Consider the following 24,497-nt stretch of genomic DNA (forward strand, 5'->3'; position numbering starts at 1 on the left):
TGAGTCCTTTTCGTCTTCTCCCTTTCTGCTGAAAAATATTTTTAGGTTTCTGTTTGGACACAGTGCATGGCATTCCTGTAAAAAATCTTCACTGACAAGACCATTTTTTTTAGTACCCTTTTTTCCTACACTATGTGCCTTAGGTAGCTCATCAGCAGCTTCTGTTGTGGCTGGCAAACGAGAATGATGTCTCATCAATAAACCTTTATTCTCATCAGGTATTTTGTCAGAGATAATTAAACTGGATTTCTTGATGGCTTCTTGTTTGAGGCTGCAACAATACACTTCAATATGCTTAATTACTTTATTTGATAGTATTCTAAATTGCTTGACCTATTGTGATTCTTCCAGAAAGGCTCAGAGATGCCAACCAAATTGTTGGAGGGCTGGTTCACAAGTGCACTGTTTGTGTGTAGTTCCCCTTGCAATATGGGTAAGTCCAAGGACAAGTGATGCAAATGAAAATCAGATGTAGTCATCAGTGCTTTTCTAGGTACCCATAATTCCAGCATAATATCCCCCATAGCAGCATCAGAAATTCAAACTGCTGCCAGTTTCTAAAAACTATTAGCTGTTATGTGAGGCACACTGTCAAACAAATACACCATTTGGAAGTACTTTATAAATACACACTGAAATGCAATTCATAAAAATTATCAAAACCAGTGAGAGAATTAAATACCCTTTCCATGCAGGCAAAATGCTCAAATACCAGTAGCAACACATTAAAAAAAAAAAAAAAAAAAAAAAAAGCTGTAATAGAATCAGAATTCTGTCAATCATATTTCATCTTTGACAAACTGCCATACAAAGAAAGCCAGCTCTGATTGTGCCTCCTGGTAGTATCAGTAACAACCCTAATGCTCTGACTGTATGTTTGGTTTCCACTTGTGCACAGTGAACATAGTTGAGAATTGCAAACAGCAGCAAGTTCCAAACTTGGGTTATTATCATGATAATTCTCCTATAAGAAAAGATTTCCTATCTAATAAAAACTTATTATAATGCCTTCATAAGTGCATGTTTATTCAAGTACCAAAGTCATGATACAGCTTTAAGTCAACCTTACTTAGTCAAGCTTTTTTAAACAAAACCATTTAGATGGCTATACATTTCAAGGTACATTGTCTTTGGCATACATTTCAAAGTACAGTATGTTGTCTTCATCACAAATGTTTATTCGGTAAATTTGTACAAAGATAATTTTTTTCTTAAGAACAGTAAAATAGTTAAAATTACTTGCAAACATACAAAGGAAGCAGATGATAAAATCAGTGAGTAAGCAAAAGGAAAGAGTAGCAAGGCAAATAAAGGCTATGAAATGCTGCAAAATTTTATACCATTGGTTGTACTCACTTTTCCCTCGTCTCTTGGGCTGTCACTTAAATGTACAACTGGGCCAGGGTGAGTCTTGGTGGATCTGCAATACAAAAATCAATTAAAATCCCTGAATGTTTTTTGTTGTAAGAAGAGCTAGATACCTCAGCTTCTAGGTGTGCTAACATGTACCTTCAATGGTTTAAAAATAATTGTAAAAAGCCTGACAGAGTAGTTATAGGTATCTTTTAACCTTCTCCTCTATTTCCTTTTTGCCATTCTTTTCTTAATGAATCCTTCCTTCATTTTTTTTCAAATCTCAGTATTCTTCCTATTACAGTAATTTTCCTCCTCTCTCATTCTTACAGCTTTTTTGCCTTTTCTGTTCTCTATTCCATCTCTTTATGACCCTCTCTCCTTACTTGCTCCATTGGAAGGCTAATTTGCCAAAGATTTACAAAGTCTTCACTGGATTCATTTCAGATACTCATAGCATGACTCACCAAGTTCCTATGTCACTAAAGAAAGGGTTTCAGTAACCTCACCTACACTGCCCTGTCAGGAAGTGTTTTAGCATTACTTCAGCAGGGTTTCAGAAATGGAGCAACTTGCCTCTGTCTGATCTGTAAAGCCTTATCTCATCTTCAGACCAACTAACACAATTACACCCACAATGCATGTTCAGTGGGGCTCCTCAGCCACAACACCCATCCTATGAGTCTTTGTAAACCTATAGAGAAATTAATTACTGCCCTTGACATCCCCTCCCTTTTTGCAACATGTATCAACCACATCATATGCAACTTAGTATTGAGTTGTTAATGTCCAGCACCTGACAGAAAATGCAAATCATAGGAAACTGATTGGACAGATGGAGATTTTTCATCTTTTCTGACCTGACCTTCAGGCCCTGGCAGTCATAGAGAGCAGAAGATAAGCACCAGTCCACACTGAATGCCTGCACAGAGGAGGCCCTTTCTCCCATCTACATTCTGGGGCCAGAGTACATGTCCCTTGGAGTTCAGCTTAGGATCTGAACTTGCATGACTGGTCTTGGTTCACCAAATGTCATCAGGAAAAAAAATATGGCAGAGATTGGCAGAACCCATAAAGTGAAGAGTTTATCTGGAAAGCATCCGTAAAATGACCTAGGCTCCAAGTTTTAAAACAATCTGCAAGAGAATTACAGAAACAAACCAAAACAAGCTTCTTCAGCTGAACTACTCAAAGGATTTTTCTAAAATAATGGCCTCTTCCTTTGGCTGAATACTGCACTGTAGCAAACCTGGCCTCTCTTCTATAGGTCAGACTCCAAATCAAGACTGAGAGTGGTCACAAAAATTCTCAGACAACTCAAGTATTAAGACACTGTGGACTGATCCATAGCCTCATAAGCTTCTTCTTCCCAGAACAGTATGCTCCAACTCTCTTAAAAGCATGCACACTCTTCTCTGGCCTCTATACTTTGCCTACATTATGTTTTAAATATTTTAACTATTTAGTCAATGCACCAAATCTGAGTCAAAGCAGAGAGGCAAAGATCTGAGCTGAGGACAATGAAAAATTACTCCAGACATCCTAAACATGCAGCATGTTATTCTCCTACATGAGGTCTCCACCAGCAAGGATTCTGCAAGAGCATTTTGCAGCATATCCCATCACAGAAATGAGATCAGCAGGAAAGCAGTGGACAGACAGTTTATACAGTGATGTTCTATACAGACTGTCTTTGATGGTGCCAGCAACAAGCACCCATTTCTCCTGAGACATGGAACAAAACCATTTTTACAGAGATACAGATAGCAGGAGATCTGGCTGTCATTCCTAAACAAGCCAACTTACCAGAGGGGACCCCTCTGGCTGAGCTTCTGTTTCTGAGTGACCTGTACTGAAATAAAAATATCATTTGCACAACACCAGGCCTTGGAGCAGGCAGGGTAGGTAGGCAGTGACAGGGAACTGGGGGGCGAGATGAGGTTTTGGCAAGCAGTGCTTAGACCTACACATACCTTGTACATCTGTCCTGAGGGAGTACATGTGACAGTTTGGGACAGTTTCAAGTGCTGTTTCTGACATAGATTCACCTGTCTGAACTGGTCAGAGTATTTTGATGGAAAGAACTAGGTCTGTTTGGAGTATATGCTGCCTATGCAGTGATGGGCAAAGGAGGAAGGGTGAGAATAAGAGGAAAGAACAAGATGAGAAGACACAGTCTAAGAATTTTCACTTTTTAGCCAGATCACAGACAGACCACATAAGAGAGAGTAGAGGCAAACAAACATCAGATATGTTTCCCCAGAAGGCTGGGGACAAACAAAATGGTAGCAGAAGCACATGGAGGCTGACAAAGCACAATGGGTTGGGCAGCTATCCCAGGCCATTGAACCAACCAGGATGCACGGTTGGATGCTTGGCCATTCCAGTCTTGGTACATGACCAGGAATATTGGCAAAATCATGACAAATGGAGGGAGAAAGGAAAAAAGCATAGTGTCTTTCTAAGGTAAAGATTGATTCCATCTAGTCAGTTCTTTGTACCTACTAATTTTAAAAGTCAGAAACAGTTTAGATAAATCTGTGCAACCAGTTTCTTTGAAGGATATATATGACATTGCTTACCAAAGAATGCATCAATTTCTCTTTGGGTAGAAGCAAACCCTTACATGAGCTGTCCTCTACTCTTTAGGCTAAACATACTTTCATAGTATAGGAAAGCTCGTTGTTCCTCTGTAAATGGTACAAAACCCCTGTCTTTTACTACCAGTCTTATTTTTATCTTATATTCCTGCAGGGTGTAGCCTCAAATGTCCATGCTAAAAACTCAGCTGAAAGAGGAAACCTTCACTAATACAATACATTTTCCAATCTCCTCCATTTCCCTATTGAATTCATTGTAGTTGGGGGATCCTTGGATTTACTGCACTGTATTAATATTGAAGGGTTTGGGTATTTTTTTTCTTAGGCACTTTTTGTTTCTTTTAGGAATATTGTAATTTAATTATTATGCACCTAGTTACTTCTTTAGTTTTGTTGAATAACAGCTTTATATATACTATCAGCAAAGTTGATACCAAAAACAGCAGTCTGTGTACTGAATGTATGAGATTTTATTTTTCCCCATTATTTTTCCTCTATATTTGATATAAGTATGCTCTTAGTATTCATATTACCTTCTTGTTATTTTAATAATTCAGTTGTTTTGTATAATACCTGGCTTGCTCTGGCTTCTTCCTTTTTCTTTCACTTCTATTACATTTAAGACTGTCAGGTATGCCACTCCATCAAAAGACTCAACAAACCATTCTTTAGTTTTCATACACACATCATTGGTTTAGGAAAAATAAGGATTCAGGGGAAGGGGCTTTAGTTTTTGTCTTTGTTTCTCACCATTCTACTCTATTTTAACTGACAATAAATTAAATTAATTTTTTCCAAGTCAAGTCTGGTTTCTCCATTGACAGTAGCTGGTAAATGATCTTCCTGATTTTCCCATTATTAATGAACTTTTCCATCTTATTTTCTTTCCCTGTCCTGTTGAGGATGGGGAGTGAGAGAGCAGCTGGGTGGAGGTTTCCCAACCAGCCAGGATCCAACCTCCAATTTCCTTGATTGCTTAACAGAGGCCAGCTTTGTTTATACATAGGTAAGAGTAAGTAGAGAGCCTATTAAGTTTGGCAGTCATAACATGGCTTCTGTCAGGAAAGCAGAAAGGATCCTTTTAAAATAGTTGTATGTATTTAATGTGCCATCACAGATAAGATCACCCACAGGTGACAACAGATGTTCCTGAAGCTTTTGGAGTGTAGAGCCTATTCCCTGGCAGTCCTCCTGCACTGCCTTTCCAGGGCTCCAAGAAACATTGATTTTTTTTGTACACAGCAAGTAAAGTATTTGCATCAAAACTGATTCCTCTTTGGACTACATAATGAGGAATATTCACAAGATGCAGCAAGCATAAAGTTTGGTTCTGGATGAACATGCACAGTCCCATCTTGGGGGGGATGTTTGTGGGAGGATAAAGCAATACAAAATAATCCCAGTGCAGGTGGAGCAAGGAAGACAGCGTTGCTGTGTGGGAAAGCATTGCAACTTCCTCAGTTCTGCAAGACCTTGTGCTCGTTGATCTGAGCCTGCCTGATGGCTCAATACAGAAGGAGAGCCATGGTAAATCTTCTCTGGTTTGCTTCTCCTGAAGTGATGTTATCTCCCTCTGGGTACAGGACTGTGGCAAGGAACCCAAACCTTGTCCTTTGTGCCACACTAAGACCAGGAAATATCTGCCAAAGGCAGATCAGTGCCTCACTTCTTGCATCTCCTTGTCTCCTCAAGGAAGGTACGTATAAATAGAAATAACAACAATATCTTTTGGAGCCCTAGGGAAGTGCTGCTCGTAAAAGGAGAGCAAGGCATTAGGCTGTACAGTCAATTTCTCTTGAGGATAGACATCATGACTGCACTACATGCAGGATTAAACAAAGCAATTATTTAGTTAACTATATTATATCAATAACATTATTTTATAGAACCCATGAAACACAATCAGAGCTACAGATAACAGTAATTACTGCTTTCATACAGTAAATTATACTGCATGGGGAAATGTCTACACACAAACTCCATTTTGCCTCAAGTTGTTTTCATATACATAAAATGTTCTGCTTCCCCTCATTGCTATTACAGTAAAGTTGCCAAGAAGGTTGGGTAGTTGGACATTGTCATTGTGGAACTGTTTACAAAGAAAAAACCTGCATTGAATTACGCTAAATGCAAAAGCAGAGATCCGACAGCTCCTGGAAAGGACGAAGAGGTGCTGGAAAACCAACCAGATTTGAAGCTATTGTGAATAAAGCACTCTACTGTTGATGACAGATATTTGTGTATAGGCATTCCTTCAAGCTGGCCTTGGGGAGCTGCATAAAAACTAACTAGATCCTATTCCTTGAGAAAGGGAAAAATAAAGAAGAATCAGCAGGTGAAAATAAGGCGTAAGTGAAATAGTTGACCAGGGCATTTTTCATTTCCAAATAGCAGTCAGGGTACAGCTGAGAATGACTGAGAAAATAAAAGACACAAAAAGGATAAAACACAAATCCAAGTCAATACTCAGCAGAAAGAAAAAAGAAAAAAAAGAAAGTCAAGTCTAAAAACTATCAGCAATGATTTGCAGTAAAAAATTTCTGAAATGAAAGCTAACTTCAACAGAGCAAGAAAAAAGTATGAGCTAATGATACAAAAACTTTCAACATTTCATAGTCTTCGTTGACCTTTAAGCACAAAAAAACAGACTGCAGAATTGAAAAATGGAACCAAAGATTCCCATGACAGCTGTAGAGAACTAAAACTAGGCATTTGGTAAGAAGATACTGATACTTTTGAGTTGTTTTGCACTTCATCAAAAGTTGTTCCTGACAGCAGCAGGTATTAATTTACTTGGTGTATATTCATTTGGGGAAATGAGAGAGTGGTTATGCTGTAAGACATGACTCTTACTCAGAAGAACTGCACTGAAATTAAGACAGCAGTCATTGTAAAACAGTTTTCAAAAGACTTGTAAGGATGGAAGCTTTTATTTGATTATTTTATCCTAAAATTAGCAAGCGCAAAAAGAAGACTTCAGCAATGGTAGAATCTGAACCCAGCAAAATGTGGAAAATACACAGATGATGTATTCCTCAATCATCCTGGGATGTTTTATGCACTCTAAGAAATTAAGTGACTTAAATACTGTCATAAGAACCTCAAATACCAAGATAATCTTTAAAGCAGGTAAAAGTACGCTATGACAAAATAGAGTCAAATCAAAACCATTTTCCTTTTGAAAGAAAAAATAGCCTGCACAGTTGGAGAAGTACTGTAATGATTTCTGAGAAGGATAAAAATCTGGTGTTAGAACATGATAGAAGCAGTTAGGAGAGGGGAAAAAGAAAGAAAACATCCATATTAGTCATTGTTATGAAGTTGAAGTTGACTGAATGTGCTGAAAAAACATGTGCATAGACAAATACTTCTTCAGTGTCGGTAGTCAGACATCAACCACAGTTCTGCCTTCCATAAAGGTGGAGTGCTCCAGGGTATTTAAGACCTTCTTTTCATTGGTAGAGCTATAGAGAAACTTAAGAGAATCAATAAGTTAGACACACTATTCATATGATGTGGATCAAAGCTGGGAGCTGGAGTAAGCAAGAATCAGTTCAACCTCAAGATGCAACTCTGAGTCTTAGACATCCTTGCTGACATGTCCAGAAAAAGGAAGCCTTGAAAATTGTGCTTTCTTTATATTAATAACTTTCTTCATTTGGGTCTGCACACAGAAGGGGTAGCAGATTCTTCTAGACTGTTACTTCTCCTCCTTGTACTACTTTCCCTTACTGCTGTGGATCTACCGACTCTGAATTTCCATTTAAGGAAATGGGGATGGGCAAACAAAGGGCTAAGAAAGGAGATACCAAGTTATGGCTCTGTCATAGTTCCAGTCTACTCAATTCTTTGATCCCTCAAATCCCATAAATTTTGGCAAGTTTCAGTTATTCATTCATCATATAGTGGGGTGTTAAAACACTGGAATCTTACTGGGGGCTTATAATGCATGTTTTTCATTTTTGGAATTCAGAGGACACATATAAAGATCTTCTCCTTTCCAACACTAGATGACTTTCCCAAATGTATGATCATGCTGTGAAAATTGATCTCATTGTAGTTGGAGTAAATGGAGACATGCTGGGCTCATTGACTATTTTTCTCTTCCAAAGCTGTTTCCAAACATTTGGAAGGAAAAGAGATAAACTGTTTGCTTAATAGAGAGTAGAAAACCAAACAGTATCATGAGCCTCAAACCCCTCTGGCAAAGGACTAGCTCTGATACATGACAGAGAAATGACAAGTGAAAAAGTTTTGATTTATTCATTCTTAGCTGAGAAGATTGCTTCTGTGTGGCCTGAAGTATTGATGATGCATGAGATGATAGAAAGGGCTGAGACAAGAATTGGTACCCATATGCTTGTGTTTTTTCTCAGCTCTGTTCAAGGACAGGTCCACTGAGACACAGACAGTGCAGATAATTTAAGAGGGAAATTTTTCCTGTTACTTCCAGAATTGGCTACAACTCAGGTCTGAAAATAATCTAAAAAAGAAAAGAAAGAAGAAAAAAAAAAAAAGAAAAGAAAAACAATCTGTTTCCTTTGCATTATTATCTGTTCAGGCCTTAATTTCTAATTAACACTAGATTCTGTTTAAGCTCACTGAATGTTCTCTCCTAAGAGAAGACAATAGACACTTATGATGAAATATATATTGCAATCATCTTTCTGACATGTATCTCCACTAGATGCTTCTGAATATAGCATAAAACCACTATCACTCAAAAAAAATAATGCTCTAGAGATCTTTCAAATACAAAAGTAGACAAGAAAATCACAAAAAAAAGCCCTCTGCACCAAATGCCAACTTTGTAAGTAAAAGTAGCTGCGCAGGACAAGATGATCAGATTTCTTGCATCATTTGCAAAGTCTAAAAATGTTGCATCTAAACCTGTTTCCCCTTCAAGCCTTCAAACTACCAAGCCTTTTCACCTCAGTCTTTCACTGCAACAGAATCATTGTCACAAAAAAATTCTTGCAGGCATTTGATAGACCTCACTGACTCAAACTATTTGGTTGTTTCTGACAATGAAGGTTACATGGAGATTTGATTAGAAGTAGATACAAATCAGTGAAAAGTAAGAGGGGACAATTAAAAGAAAGAGAAGTTATGTTGGTAGACCTTCAGTTTCAGAAACCGGATGAGAATTGCATGAAGAGGGATGAACTCCTTCAGACTTGTTAGAGCAGATGATACACAAGCTTGTCACACTTAAAATTCAATTTATAAACCCTCCATCTAAGCTGAGGACTTGAATACAGCAGCAGAGCAATGGCTTTTACTGGTCTTTTCTTGCCAATAAGCTTGAAAGACATATGATTGCAGCAAAGGTAATCCCTTTCCTTCCAAGCTTTATAGAGAATAGTAACATCTTCAAGCTCACTTCAGACTCTGAAATGTTATCATTGGCTCAGAAGTCAACATAATGTTACAAGCACCATTGCCCCTTACATTGTTCATGGCAAGGCTGAAGATTTTCCTGAATTTTACATACATATATTTTCCTATTTTCATCTTTGAAAGCACCTAATATCAACAGACCCTGTGAACTTATACACCCCAGAAAAACCCGATTTTACTATAAGCAGGAAGTTGGTCTTGAAAATTCTAGAGAAGCCTTACAACATGAATTATTTTATGATTCTATAATACTAAAATGTGAAAAATATGCAAAAATTATATGAAAATAATGTGGAGATTAAAAATATAATAAAATCAGAACATACCCATGGCCCAAAATAAAACTGTTCTTTCCAACATTTTTCTCAATATTATTCTAAAGGAAAGTCTACAATCATAAGCTCATCCTCATGAATTACATTTAAAGGTAATAACATTTCCTCTAAAAGCTAATCTACATTCCATTTTGCATGCAGGAAAGCAACAATACTGGAACAGACATCAGAGTTTATTACCAGAGAGCATTCAAATTACTTTACTGAGTCACCCAATTTCAACTTCAGAGGGACTGTAGCATTTATAAAAGTGGCTGCTGTGGCAAACATCACAATTATTCCCACCAGCCTCTTCCTCTAATACAGAGAATCTAATCTGGAGATACATGTGATCCCCTGTCCACCTGCAAAAGATTGACAAGGACAACTTCCTCCACTCCATATCAAGGAGTACATGGTAAGATTGGATGGAAAGGATGGAGCTTTAGAGAAGCACACTGCTTACATGGATCAATTTATCCTTGTAAGACTGGTAGAACTAGAAGCAGTAATGAATGAATACCTCATGCAATACCTCTGTGCTCACCTGTCAACAAAACAGTACATGGCAAACTTGCATTTTAGAAGAAGAACCCATTTTGGTAACCATGCAGCACCTCCAAGTACTTGAGGTGACAAAGTCTATGTTTATTCTGTTGTTATTACCTTTTACAACTTATGGAAAGAGAAAATTTTGAAATTCTAGATATTTTCCTGCATAGAAAATACAAAGAAGATAGTTAGGAGGGGCTGCTTGCTTCCTTGAAGGTTCTAGAGAGGGAGCATATTGCACAGCATCTAGCCTATGTCAACAAATCAGTTGTGAAGCTCGTTAGAAAGCAACCCTTATTTTCCACATAGAAAGAGGGGCATCATTCTACTCTACTTTCAAGAAAAATGTTTGTTGTAACCCCTAAAATAATTTTAAAACATTTATCCAGAAGAATTTTGAAATAATTAGAAAGGGAAACTTGGTGGAAGGCTTCCAGTCCATAAAAAACTTTTGGATCTATTTCCTTATAGAATAGAAACATCATAATTTCTGGAGGAAAGAAAATTACAAGTGCACACAAAATGAAAACATGTTGTTCCCAAAAACTTAAAGACATTATCTACTCAATGTAGTAAATGTAGACATTCTAAAATAGAGGAATTAAAAAGCCCTCCAATATGTCAATGTCACCAAAACAAAGTGAGAAACAGAAAAAAAAATAGGATACTTTCCACCTGAATAACTCATCAAAATTATCATACTCTGGTGGAAACCATGTTTTCCAGCAGTACTTTTTTGCAGCCAAAACTACTAAACAGAGCCAAGCAGTCCCACAGGGGCAGAACAACCAAACATTCCAAAATTGAGAAATGGATGAAAGATTTACCAGCAGACTGAATCCTGATTACTATTTGAATCCTTGGTTTTATGTCCTTTGAAGGTAAACCTAGATTTTTACAACTGTGCCTATGAAGTTTGGTGAGGGCAGAGAGGGAGAAAGAAAATGAGGCATCAGCTCAACCTGGGGGACAGAGTGATTAGTAATTAGTAATAATAATAGAGGGAAAAGAAAGGAAGGGATTTTTGAGAACTGGGTTTGCACTGCAGGCCTGTAACCCCGCTCTTAGCTACTGTTCTCTTGGTTCACTGAGATCAGTGTATTTCAGTTTACTATCAGAGGTTATAGGTCCCTCACAACATGAAGCAAATGTCTCAGAAAGTGCAAGAAGTACTTTGAGCTTTCCCATAGAAGTTCCTTTTGCTGGAACTTCACAGAGGGACCAGCAGAGAAAGAGTTTTTCATTTCTGTCAAGGCTTTTGGAAGGAAAGCCTTGCAGGAAGCATAAATGTATCCCAGATTTTTGTATGTCTCTTTCCATTTCATACCCACAACACAGGCACCTTGCTTAGCTTGTTAGAAAATTATCATTTAATAGGCACTCATTCTATTTCCTATCACTTAATCAGGTTTTGATCTGTTTGAATTAACCTCCAAATTCTCACTGTGTTGAGCAGGAGGCTTGATCTAGAGACCTCCTCCTGTCCCTTCTCATCTAAATGAGAAGCCTACAGTTCCACAGTTCAATGAAGAAAAATTCTCTGTAGAATGTTAGGGCAAATACCCTCCATTATTTTCTTCACAGGATGGAGGACATGGTGATCAAGCTTTCCTCATAAAAATAGCAAAATCTGAATTTTAGTGATTAAATACTTTCTGTATTTCATGGAACGTCATAGCTAAACAGTACCAATTTCTTTTCTTTTACACGAAATATAATTACGGTCTCCAACATAAATCTGATTCCTAATGTCCTGTAAAAAAACACATAATACTGCAAATGCATTCACTGAAATTAAAGGCTTCAAAAGATCTGGTAATATTTGAAAAACCAAATAATTCTTTAAAATTAAATTTAATTTATGCTATGAAAATGGCCACACATACAAATGGAAAAAAAAATAGATCTGCACTTACAGTTCTATTGCCTTGTTCCACATGATAACATATCCAGAAAGAATGAAGGACTCAATATTTACAATGTGTGTATTTCCTCTCTCTGTTCCAACATAAAGCCATTTACTCTGGAAAGGTAGATGGCAGTAAGTAATCCTGGAAAAGAAAAAAACACAAAACAACAAAATAAAAGTGACTGAATACCACATTAACCATATTTTTAACACTTCTGCAGCTGAAAGAATTATTCTTTCCATTTTATAACTTGAGAAAAACCTGCCTAGAAGGCATTCTGAAGAATGTGCAGGTTCTGGGGGTCATCTCCAGGAAAATGATAAAAGAGAACATGAAACAAAACAGGGCCATCCTGCCTGCTGATATTAAGGCCAGGACAAAAGAGAAGCATCACCTGAGCACTGAATTAAGTCTATCTATCTCCATGAGTATGTAAATTGCACTTTGATGGTAGTCAGGACTCTTAAGGAAGGCTTTCTTATATCCTTTCTCAGAATAAGCAGATTATCCAGTCAAACAGAGTTTTGTAGACATCAGTGGAATTCATGTTTTGCACAACAGACGAATAATACCATAATTCACACGAGAAAACATTCATTTATTTGCCATTTGGAAGAGCAGGGCCTTAGATAAGAGCATTTATCAAAACTGAACTACCACAGACACACTGCACCCTACACTCATTACAAGGTGATGAAAAAGTGCTACATTAGCTTGGAAAGATGTCATGACAATTTCTCATGATAATACATAAAAGTTTCCACAGATGACAAATGAGTAGGTTCAGGTTACTTTTATATTATATAGATATTACATACACTAAAACAAAACTAAATCTATGAGATGAGAAAACATTTGCTACTAAAATGTAAGTGAATGCATGCTACCTACAGAGACTGAAACTTAATCCAACCTTATGGTACAGACTTGTAAATGTTGACAAAAAACCAGGTATTTTGCTTGGTATGTAACACGTTATTATATTTATCACTCAGTTCCACAAACAGGCTATTTCTGGCTTTTATATACAAACTAAATTTTTTTTTCCTTAGCACCTTCAACCACCACAAAAGTACATACAATATTTAAAAGCATGCATATTAAAAAATTTTAATTCTTATAGTATAGCAATTTTTGAGTTTATTATAAAGGAGCGAGCGGGTGTTGGCAATCTTTCAGTAATTTGGCTCTCTCAGTCAAGTAAAGTCCTCTGCGTAGAGCATTTGCCACTCTTTAAGGAATTGATCAATAATTATACAAATTAAATATACTTTATGTAATGATTCCCTGTAAAGTACTCTCAACAAACAAAAAGGTTCCAAACAGATTATACTCAGTATTTGCATAGCTCTGTAGTTTTCCAAGTATCTAATAAACTGTCAGTACATTTAATGCTAGATTCATTCAAGTGAGGAAAACTACTTTTTTGTACTTATGCATCACACTGGATTGAATACAGTTGAAATATGGAGTCGTCACATTTGTAATTTATGGAGAAACTTATTGTGGAATCATGGAATAAGGCTTATCCTTTACAGAAATCTTGTTTTGTTGATTAAAGCCAGACCTAAGTATGAGATAGCCTTCGATCTGTCCTGCCGTACAGGGCTAAATTTTACCATCAGTTGGCTAAGTTTGGCAACAATTCCAGAGCCTTTAGTGGAAAGAGCACCAGCTTTTTCAAGAGAATTGCTTTGAGAATGGGAGCTATATTTTAGAAGGCATAACTAAAAATGCCTTTAAGCAGCAACATAATACTGAAATTGTGGATACAGTCAGACCAACAAAGATCCAACAGAAACAACTGCAGAAGGTATATGCCACCTACATAATCCTTGATGGAGCTCAAGCTATGAGCTTTATTCTTCTGCTCATAACAGGTGCCAGGAACCATTTGCCGTTTTGGCTTCATAGTTTCAAATGGGAAGTTTTGTTCACATCTTTCCTGATCCTTTTCCTTTAAACAACACTTTCTTTTGTTTTCTCTTCTGGTGCACCATTTCCTTCACTTCTGGTTAAATTCTTGTTTAGTCCATTTTTTTGGTTGTTGTTGTTTCATTTCTTGCATTTCTGTGCTACCTCTACTCTCCTTTCCTGCACTGTAAAGCATATGGATGCTTTTCTAGGTCCCACAAAAAACTTCTCTGGCTAATAAACCCTCTTAATCACTTCATGTTGAAGATCACCCAACACTTGTTTGCGGTAAACTGTTAAATTACAGGAAGAGGAGATAATTTTGACTTGAAAGTGTTGAAAATGTAGCTGTCTAGTCACTAACAAAAAAATCCTAAATTCCAAAGTGAGCCCTACTTGACTTGAATGCTACTACTCCAAATTCTTGCAGTAGTGTCATCAGACTAAGCAGGTTCAAGTCATCCTAGGATAAAGCTATTTTTCCATCCTTTGTTAAACCCAAGCACAAGCCACTACAGGGTACTGCAGAAAACTTGATCTCCCATGTGCAAGAATGAATTCAACATTTTGATTATGAATAAAGTTTCAACATCACCTCACACACTGTTTGAGGCAGCTTTGGGCTGCTTTTCATCCTTTTTGAGATTTGCTTCCATGTCATAATTTCTAAGACACATTGCCACAACAACCAACAGAAAAAGTGGGAGTCTGCATTCCCAGATGTTGCATGTCCTCTGTTGCCTGCCTTAGGTTTAAAATTTCAAGAACATAATGCTTTAAAAACAAGGTCCTATAGCAAGAGAAAAATCAGACTAATGTAGTAACTACCAAAAAGTTGTTAGGTCATAAGTTACTAGACTTAATATCTTGCTGGCCTATCTGAAATCCCAGACACCAGTCACTACTAAGCCTGAATGCACAATATGAAGGACCAAAAGAGAATTAGGTATTGCTAAAGGATGGAAAAAAAAGCACCACAGACATGCCTGTTTTCTTAAGCCCAACTATTTTCTCTTAAATAATATCATTTTGCTCTGCCAAATGTATAGGACAGCCACGCAAGAAAGTATCCTGCATGTTCTTTCTTTCACAATGAAAACTACCCTATGAATCTTTATTGTTTACCCAAACTGTTATTTAACATTATGAAATGCATAAATGTCATTATGAAACCTTTTACAATATGTGAGCTTATAAGAAAATAGCACTCCCTTAAGGACAATCCAGGTATGTAAAAAACTTATTAGAGCACAGGGATTACTAGGCATTTTAATACAATATATTGTTAGGCTTCACCAAACAAACCCATATGATTTTCATATTCTCCTAAAACTCTGCACTTCTCTGAAGTAGTTTTATTTTACATTATGTAAATTAAATTCAAACTGCTTTATATATTATAGTCTTTTCACTTCTACAGAAAATATTAACTTGACTTTGAGGCTTGGAAGCTTTGAAGCAAGACTCAGATTTTTAATGAACATCTTCCATCTCAGTAAGTACTGAAATTACATAACGATTTCTTCAAGAGAAAACAATGAAGTCTCATACTGTAGTTTTCATTGGGGATGAAAGGTATTCTATTATATGACTCTGTTAGTCATATATCCCACAAGCAAATTAAGATGTCTTTTGATGCCATTACAAAAACGAGTCAATAAGCCAGAAAAAAAGAAAGGCTATTTTTCTTTTTAAGAAGTTAGGGGTTGTACTGAATTATGTCAGTATGAAGTGCTTCTGACAAAGTTTAATCAGATTGTCAATCTGATTGAGATAACATGCAACAAAATTAAATGAAAACTTGAGGATTTTCTCATTGTTGATCACTTAACAGAAAGTCAGCCAGAAATGTGGATATTGTACATTCTTAGCAGCAAACCACAACATAAATCCTATTGATCATTATAAGAAATAACGAAAATTGATGAATTGATACAAAAAAAGGTGTTTCTACTCTGCCAGAACAGTCTGAAACATCTTATAATTTTTCCAAATGACAAACCAGGATATAGAATATTCTGTAGGATATAGTAATTTTTAAAAAATCAGAGGTACTAACTAAAATGCTTAAATTGGAATTTAGTAAGGAAAACTATTTTGCTAAGGTCCTAAAAAAACTCCATATTATTTACATAAATTATGTAAGTAAAAAAGAGATATAATGGAATAACTGAAAGAGGCATTGTCAAAACATTGAACTTTATTTTAGAAAGGAATATATTCTGACTAGCAAATCTTGAAAAGGTATATTTTTCAGAAAATCTCAGCACTCTAAAGTCTAACAACCATGGCCAAAACCTCACTGCATATTAGTAGAATACTACAATGTTAAAATAATTTAGAATGCTATAGCCTCTAAAGTATTAGTAAAAACTCTCAGATTACTTAAAATCATCTTTATTATGTTAATTGTATTCCTCTAGGAAAAAGAAAAGATAATTTTGAGAGCACTTTCTGCCTCTGCTTTGTTATTTTTGTTTTTTCTATTTTTAGCACGAAAAGTTTCCTGGAACACTATTGCTGGTGGTGAGTGGGAAGACCTGCTGAAGAGTGGAAAGTAAATTGCATTTTTGTCAAAATGAGAAACAGTTATTCCAATTTAATTATTTAGTCGTGCATTCATAGACATCAAAACTGCAATTAAATTTACACTGTGGTTTTTCCCTTTATACAGATAATCTTAAATATGAACAAGCATAGAAACTGTGTATTCCTTATGCCCAGCACTGACTCTCAGAGTTCTGTTTCTATAAGTTTCTACAGAAAAAAACCCATTAGCTTGAGCTCCCTTTCAGAATCCTACCTAAATAATCTACAGCATCCAGGTTCTCAGGAAATACGGAAATCTCACAAATTTACAGGAAGAGAGAGAGATAAAACATGAAGGAGCAGTAACTAGGGAACATGAGTAGCTGACAGGAAGCAAGCCCAGTAGCTGCAAGACATGCTAGTCACAGTCCTAGCCCAGCCTTCTGCTCTCAGGGCTCCTAAGGGACTGCCACTGTCTTACACCCAATTTACAGTGAGTTGCCCCAGCATGGACGAATTCAGCTGCTGAGAAAGTTCATCACCTTCTGAAGAAGGTTATGGCTATCAGAAGTCTACCTTTTTGCTGCAGTGATTATGGTTTTTTTCCTGACTCCAAGGAGTTTCTGCAGCATGCTCTGGTGCTTTCAGTACTTTCCACTAATTTATGCTATTTCCTTCAGCTGGTCATTCCCAAGACCTGTTCTCTTGGCACTGCCTCCTGATGGACTGGGCAGCATCCCTGGTACTTGCCAATGACTGACTGATCTTACGTCCTCTTTCAAAGCAGCTCTTTGAAAGGATTCTTCTAGAGAGGAATCTGTGGACTGTGTAGCCCTCAGTGAATATTCACAACAGGGGAAAAACACTGCATAAACCCTTCCCTTCCTTCTTGACTTCTGCAGGATTTCTTCACTCCAACAAAAAACTACAGCTGCAGAGGGGGCTTCATGACTTTGTATCAGTCCTCTTTTCCCTCCAGCAGCAAGCACAAATTATTTCCACACAATTTATTTTCTTCCCTCCTACTCCCTTAATCTTTTGGTAATTTTAAACAAAAGTAATACAAAACAAAGCACAACAGACTCATCTAGTGCCCCCTCCTTCTCCAGTGGTTGAAAATGGACTGAGGTAGCTTCTGGCTACCCACTACTTTCAGGAAGTGTAAGGTTACTTTTCCATCAGTTTAGTAGAGGATATTCAAGCCAAGATCATTGCTTTAAGTCACAACATGGACACAGGAAGATTTGGACAGATATTCAGGCAAAGTAATTTGTAGCTGACCTGAAGTGCCTAAACAGAAGCACAGGTTAAAGCTACTGACAATGAAAGAAAGGAGTAGTTTCCAGCAGATCTAGCAAAGAAAGTAAATGATGAGCTATTTGGCCTCTGGAGGTATTTAATCTTCTTCCTGGTCTATATACAAATTTGGAGCTCATCAGCACTGTAAGACATGTAACAATAAACAATAGCAGCAATTCATGCAGTCTGCCATCCACATGATGTGATGTGTTTTCAGCAGATGGTTGTGCAGCTCCCCAGATAGATGTGAACTGGGTCTGTGCATAGTAATAACATTTCCTCTGCTACAGGAGGTGTTGTTATATACCAGGAAGCCCTAGGAAGGCAGAAACCCAAGATGAATTCCATTATTATGAGTTCCAATGTTTATTTCCAATTTTAACTTACTTGCAGAGTATGCAAAGTCTGTGGGGCCAATGTAAGAGCAGAGGAAATACTTTAAATTACTAACTGGCTGACTAAGAGCCAAATGAAATAGAGAGCAGTTCAACATATCTGGAGAGTTCCTTCCTTTCAGGGTCTTGGTGATACTAATCACAACATGAGTATTTCTCCTATTCACACTAGATTCCCCAAATACCATATAAGATAATTAAAAAAAATTCTAGCAGCCCTGCACACACAGATCCTAGTGGAAAGTGAATGAACCAAACATGCCTTTGAGATTGATACTTGTAGTCAACCTGTTTTTTTAATAATGTGGTTTAGTTTTAATTTAAAATAAGAAAAATCTCTTTCACATATACTTTCTGCTAGCAACAGTCAACCTTTATTTTGAATTAAAATCAGTTGATCTGTCTTATTTTATGTTTTACTTACATAGAAGAAAGTGAAGTAGAGATAAAAACACCCTGAACACAAACTGCATTGCATCCTGGTGACAGCATAACATGGGATAAACCCCATTGTTATTTAGGAATATCTGGACATAAGAGGAATATTAAGCTAAATTATATTCTCAAAACACTGCATTAAGAATTCTGTCTCTGGATTTTTTCCAGAGTGTTATACAGACTGCTCAAATATTTGCTGTTTTAAGGCTATAGTGCATCCACTGCAAATAAAGGTGATGACAGGACTGGGTAGATGAAGAGTATCTATCTAATGAGAAAGATAAGAACTAAAACTTAATTGCATTTTTCCACCAAATTCAGAGCTGAATGTGACTATTCTGTTTATAAATACACCATGAGTCATCTCTACCAATAAATTTTAACTTAATAATGAAAGTCACAAACTATTTACAATTGAAAACTGTGAAACAAGTCATCATTTAGCTCACATACCACTGTGCCTACTTCCTGACTGAACAACCAATACCTGCAGACAGTAGGATCACCTGAAGACATTACTTGAGCTTACACCTCATATCTGTAAAGATCAATGTTTTAAAGTAAGACAGTAAAATGAAATGCTTTACATGAGGCAATCTAATACATGTTCCTTACAAAGAAACATGAATGAAAAATGGAGTCAAGGCAGTGGTAACAGTTACTTTCTAGACTTCTGCTTCTCAATGTTCCTTTCAAGTTTGGTATCTCAGACTATTCATCTTACCCAATCAGTCCAGAGAGCAGTTTTATTTTTCTTTGTTTTATACTGGTTTAGATACAAGTATTCATCACAGTCACTGCTGCTTGTACAACAGCAAAAATTTAATTTGTGGATTGGAATGTAAAAAATGAACCTCTAAGATTCCTCTCTTCTGTTTAATACTGATTTAATCTGATTTCTTCAAATTAACTACTACTTGAGCTAGAACAAATTACTGTAAGACACCTCTTGATTTAAAGAATTTCAGTGATGGGAGATTCTCTACAAATGCTGAGTACAACAAATCAGGATTCCACCTCTAAACTATAATTTCAATACAAATTATCCTAAGCAAAGTATACTTCTAGCTATTTGTGAACATCTTACATATAATTAAGACATCCTCCTCTCCTCTCCCCCACTCCCACTTCAATTTCTGCAAATTCTATGTAGAAGAAATGTTAAGAAAACATTTTCACTTTAGAGTTTCATTTAAGGCAAATAGGCTTAAATAGTGCTGAGATATCTAACACAATTATTTTGACAAAACAAAAAAGCTTATGCTGCTATTTTCCATCAAATTATTTAGGTATGTCATCTGGCTGGTGGTCCACTGCTGCTTTCAAAGTGTTTAAGATACAAGTATTTTTCATGGTGTTCCCTACCTGAAATGTTATAGATAAGAAACTTACAAGAATAAGAAACAGGAATACAAGAAGCACAAAAAAACCCCAAAGAAACACCCATAACGTTTTAAGAAATGCAGCTGGAAAACAATTTATTTCTCAAGATATTTTGGTTTTGTGTCTTTTTTTCATTGGATCTATTGGCACATTCTGAAGCATTCTGCTTTTTAGAAATTGGGACTGATCATTAATCCTTTGAAGTGTTAAAAACGAAAATACAAAATTCAAGATAAAGCACTATTAATAGTACATTGTGTTTCTTTTCCCCCTTTTTTTCTGTTAAAAAAATTGAGAATAAAAGCAGGCTGTTCCTATGTTTCTGCAAAAGCCAGAACTTTCCGTGTAAACATTCTGGACAGGGAAAATAACCCTAAAAGCCTGAATTTAGGCCCATTCTTGACTTGTTCACTTAGTATTTACAATGACTTTGCAATCACAACTGTAGTTAATAGCTTACAGCACTTAAAAATACTTGTTTTTGGAAATGCTCGTGTCAAAGGACATCAGTGTAGCAACTATATGAACATTTGCAATGGGTGTCAACATAAATTATTTACAAGCAGTTAGCTTAAAAGAACCTATAACAAATCAGAAAAATCATGTTGAGAAATACATTAGATGCATTCTATTTGATTAATTAGTAAACCCAGAGATTTCCTTTGAATGAAGAGTTAATCTATGTATTTAGATAAAATCTTATGAGGTCATTATGAAGTATTTACAAGGACAGTCGAAGTCTACAGCATGCCACAGAGACCTTTGGTTTTTCCCAGTTTTATTTCTTTTCTTTCTTTCTTTTATTTACAATTCCACAAAAGGTCACCCTGATCTGTCCAGCATGCCATGACGCGTACAGAAACACAGCTGCACTATAACTTCCTATGAGATACAGGCACTGAAATTCCCACCCTCAATAACTCCAAGGCCATCTGCAGTAGCACTGCAGCAAGTTATGGGCATTATTGGAGCTCAAGAACAACTTAGAAGTCACTCTTGACATCCTGGTGTGCAATGGGATGTACAGCTTTGGTAGCCTGTGCTACAGATAATTTGTTTCATTTTCAGAATGACAGAAAATTACTTTCCTTCCTCTTGGGCAAATGCACAGCAAAGAGACATGCTCTTTTGTCAACTCCCTTTTATGGTTTTGACTGCAAATTCATTGGAGGTCTTACCTGTAGGAGCAGGATCACTGACAGTTACAGTTTCTCCCTGCCTAGATCTTTAGTATTACACAACAGTAATGCTGTGGATCGAACAGGTGTAACATGAACACTTGGTCCCAAGAGAAAGAGATAAGGAAATTACATGGAAACACACTTCCTTAAATAGAAAAAGAGGCTGGAAGAAACCAGCATACTTTTCATTGACTTCTAATTTGTTTCTGATGCTGACTCAAGGTCATTACACAACAGAAGTGAGAATAAAAGTTCCACAAAATCTGTGAGGTGAGCAAATTAATGAAACAGGGTTGAAAAACAGCTCTTGCTCCCATCTTCAGGGGAAAGACAATGTACATGATTTTTCTCTTGTCTACTGGCTTGTGAAATCACTATTTCATATTTGTAATACTTCACTTGTCCTTCATAAATTTCTTTGAAGGTTAAGTTAAAATGAGGCGGTAATACCAAACACAGTGACAGTGATGGGCAATACAGAGCACAGTAAGAGCCACTAAATTACTTAGCAATGAAAGAAAGCCAAATAACAAAGGCTGGAACAGGAGGATGATGTTCTCAAAAGAGAAAGTTTTTGATGTATTTATTTCATTGATTTTGTAGCATCTGCATTAAAAAACCCCAAACACCTAAGGGTAGAGTTTCTCTCATCCCTTCATCCAACATTGAATACATAAATCAAAAATGCAGTTTTTGGTTTCTAATCTCGTAGTTACAAAAAAGTAAACTGGGACCTAGCTTAAAGATGAAAGGTTGAAACTTGTCTTTTGTTTAACAGCTTGACTTCACAGAGCTGTTAGAAAAGTAAACTAAAGATACGTAAGTATTTCACCCTCTGCTAGCTGCAGCAAACACAAATCTGTGTTTATCATACATTCTTACTAAAATAAGTTTAAACCCAGTTTTATATCAATATCAATCAAGTTATTTTGAATGACACGCTAAAATCAGGATAAGACTGAAATACTGAAATTGACTTCAAAGAAAAAATAATTTTACATGTGTATGCTTTTTCTTTGTATGCATGCTTTTTTCCTTAACAGCTTCCATCAATTAAAATCATGTAGACTTATTGGAGACCAGCTGTTCTCATTTGTTGCGCTTCAGTAGACAGGGACTCTGTGATTAATGGTCCTTGTTTTTCTGCAATCTGCAGTCTCTCTTCTCTTCCTGCTCATGTACTGTTTAATGATATAATCTCAACGCTGACATTACTAGCTCTATTTCTGATTTACTGGAATAATGCCCAGAGTTTATTGTGACAGAAGGAAAAGTATCCTAAATCATTGCATTGGGTTCTTGCTTGAAGCTGACATGTGTCAGGGCAGGAAAGAGGTGGTGTGGTTTCCAAGAACCAAATTCCTTACTGCAACTGAATGGGTGACTGTTCCTCATTGCTCTAAGAAATGACTGGAAATCTAATCTAACAAAGGTCAAAGGAAAGATCTGAACAGAACTCTGAAAGATGTCTCAAAACTCTAATTTGAAAACTTCAAAAGAGAAAACCATGTAATTCCCAGATCTACATTATAACTGTAACAAGAAAATTCCAATTGATAGCGTAGACTGTTTATGCTGCTTGAACTTTCATACATTTAAAAGACTTTTTCTGTTGTCTGATACGATGCATTTTTGTATTACAGTATTGGGCCTCTCATTTGTTATGACTGAAACCATGAAACAGCTGTTCAATGGATAGCTGTGAGTATATATTTTAAATTTTGCTATCCAAACCTGGCCTCAGAGCAATTTGGCAACATAGCTGCTATGTGAAAACAACAGAACATGTTACCCTGTGTTTTCGCAAAAAAGCATAAATCCACTGACAAAAATGCTTTATTTTTTACAAAGCATTAGAAACAACTAGCACACTGCTCAGCATATGATGTAAGGTTTGACAGCATATAGAAACATTATGTCTCCTGCTAAGGAATCTTTTCCAGAAGGAAGAAATCCAGGCAAACAATCACATGTGGCCAGGTGGCATAAAATTTAAATAAGCCAGGACACGTTTTTCTTCCCTATTGAAGGAAAAGTAAAACTTCACCAAGATGGTTTTTTTTAATGGAGTTTTGAAGAGATTGTGTTTTTTTTCTCAGAGAATAGAAGGAACTACAGCCAGAGAGACCCAAAGAAAGATGTAGATTGGAAGAGTGGGGTTTGTCAGGTCAGAGGGTTCTGTGCTGTTGTTAAGTCCTCAGGTAATTGTGCCGGCTACACATTTTTCTCCAGCAGCTCTATGGGCCATTATGGTTTCAAGTGTGCACGTGTTAAGTGATTGGTTGTAAGTCATCTTTCAGGGGTTTTTTTCCCTTCTGCTATCAAAGACAGCTGCTAGCTCTAAGAGTAATTCAGATGTATTATATTAGGCATTTTGCCCTCAGAGAAGTTGTTTAACAAACACATATAAAAGCAGATACTGTGGCATTTAAGGACTTTTTAAATTGAAATGAAACTGATGATAATAATATTGGCAGAATCCTGATGGACTAAAAGTTACTTTGGGGAAAGATTGTAAAAGCCACCATTTAGAAAGAAAAGAGATTCTTAAATTCAAGTTTGGATCTAGGTATAAAAACAGAGATCCTTCTAATATTCTAGAATGAAAAATATGACCAGGACTTCCGTGATCTTTATTTAGAGTAACATTTACCCTTGTGTAATTTAAGCACAAAGAAACCAAACTGTTTTAGAATAGCCATCTTAAGCTCTTGCAGCACTTTTTCTGCAGTGGCACCAACATTCAGATTGAAATAGAAATCCCACCCAAGATGGTAAGCATAAAAACTAAACCTGATAAAATTAAGCCATGATGTTATCTCTGATGTTCTGACTCTAATGTTATTACTACTTGCTCACTTATACTTAAAAATACACCCTAACCAAAGTTTGGTGTCCTTCAAAATGTTTGTCCTTCAAAAGGAAAAATTTTGAAAGTTATAGTAAAATATGGAAGGTAGGTTCACCAAAGGTAAGCTATTCCAGAATGTTCCAATTATAGGAAATACATCATATCTCAATATGCTCAATATTGCACTTGTAAAAAAACCATCACTATAAAATTCTATTTTTAATGTCTAATTTACACTGGGTTTTACTGCAAAAGGAATTTTTTTTATTGAATATTTGAGAGATTCTCAAGAATTAGTTTTACAGCTGTTGTAATTTCACAAGTGATCTTGGTACTAATACTAATGAAACCTCTGACGGACACAATATTAGAGAGGAA

General features: G+C 36.4%; 1 protein-coding gene across 1 annotated transcript in view; it reads right to left on the bottom strand.

The window, feature by feature from the left end:
* STXBP5L (syntaxin binding protein 5L) overlaps nt 1-24,497 on the bottom strand; it is a 187,780-nt gene that overhangs the window by 82,938 nt on the left and 80,345 nt on the right. Inside the window, 2 exon segments of the mRNA XM_036389711.2 lie at nt 1,357-1,420; nt 12,136-12,270. Of these exon segments, the coding sequence (XP_036245604.1) occupies nt 1,357-1,420; nt 12,136-12,270 (199 nt within the window).

The sequence above is a fragment of the Molothrus ater genome, chromosome 2, assembly GCF_012460135.2.
Source record: "Molothrus ater isolate BHLD 08-10-18 breed brown headed cowbird chromosome 2, BPBGC_Mater_1.1, whole genome shotgun sequence".
Classification (NCBI taxonomy): domain Eukaryota; kingdom Metazoa; phylum Chordata; class Aves; order Passeriformes; family Icteridae; genus Molothrus; species Molothrus ater.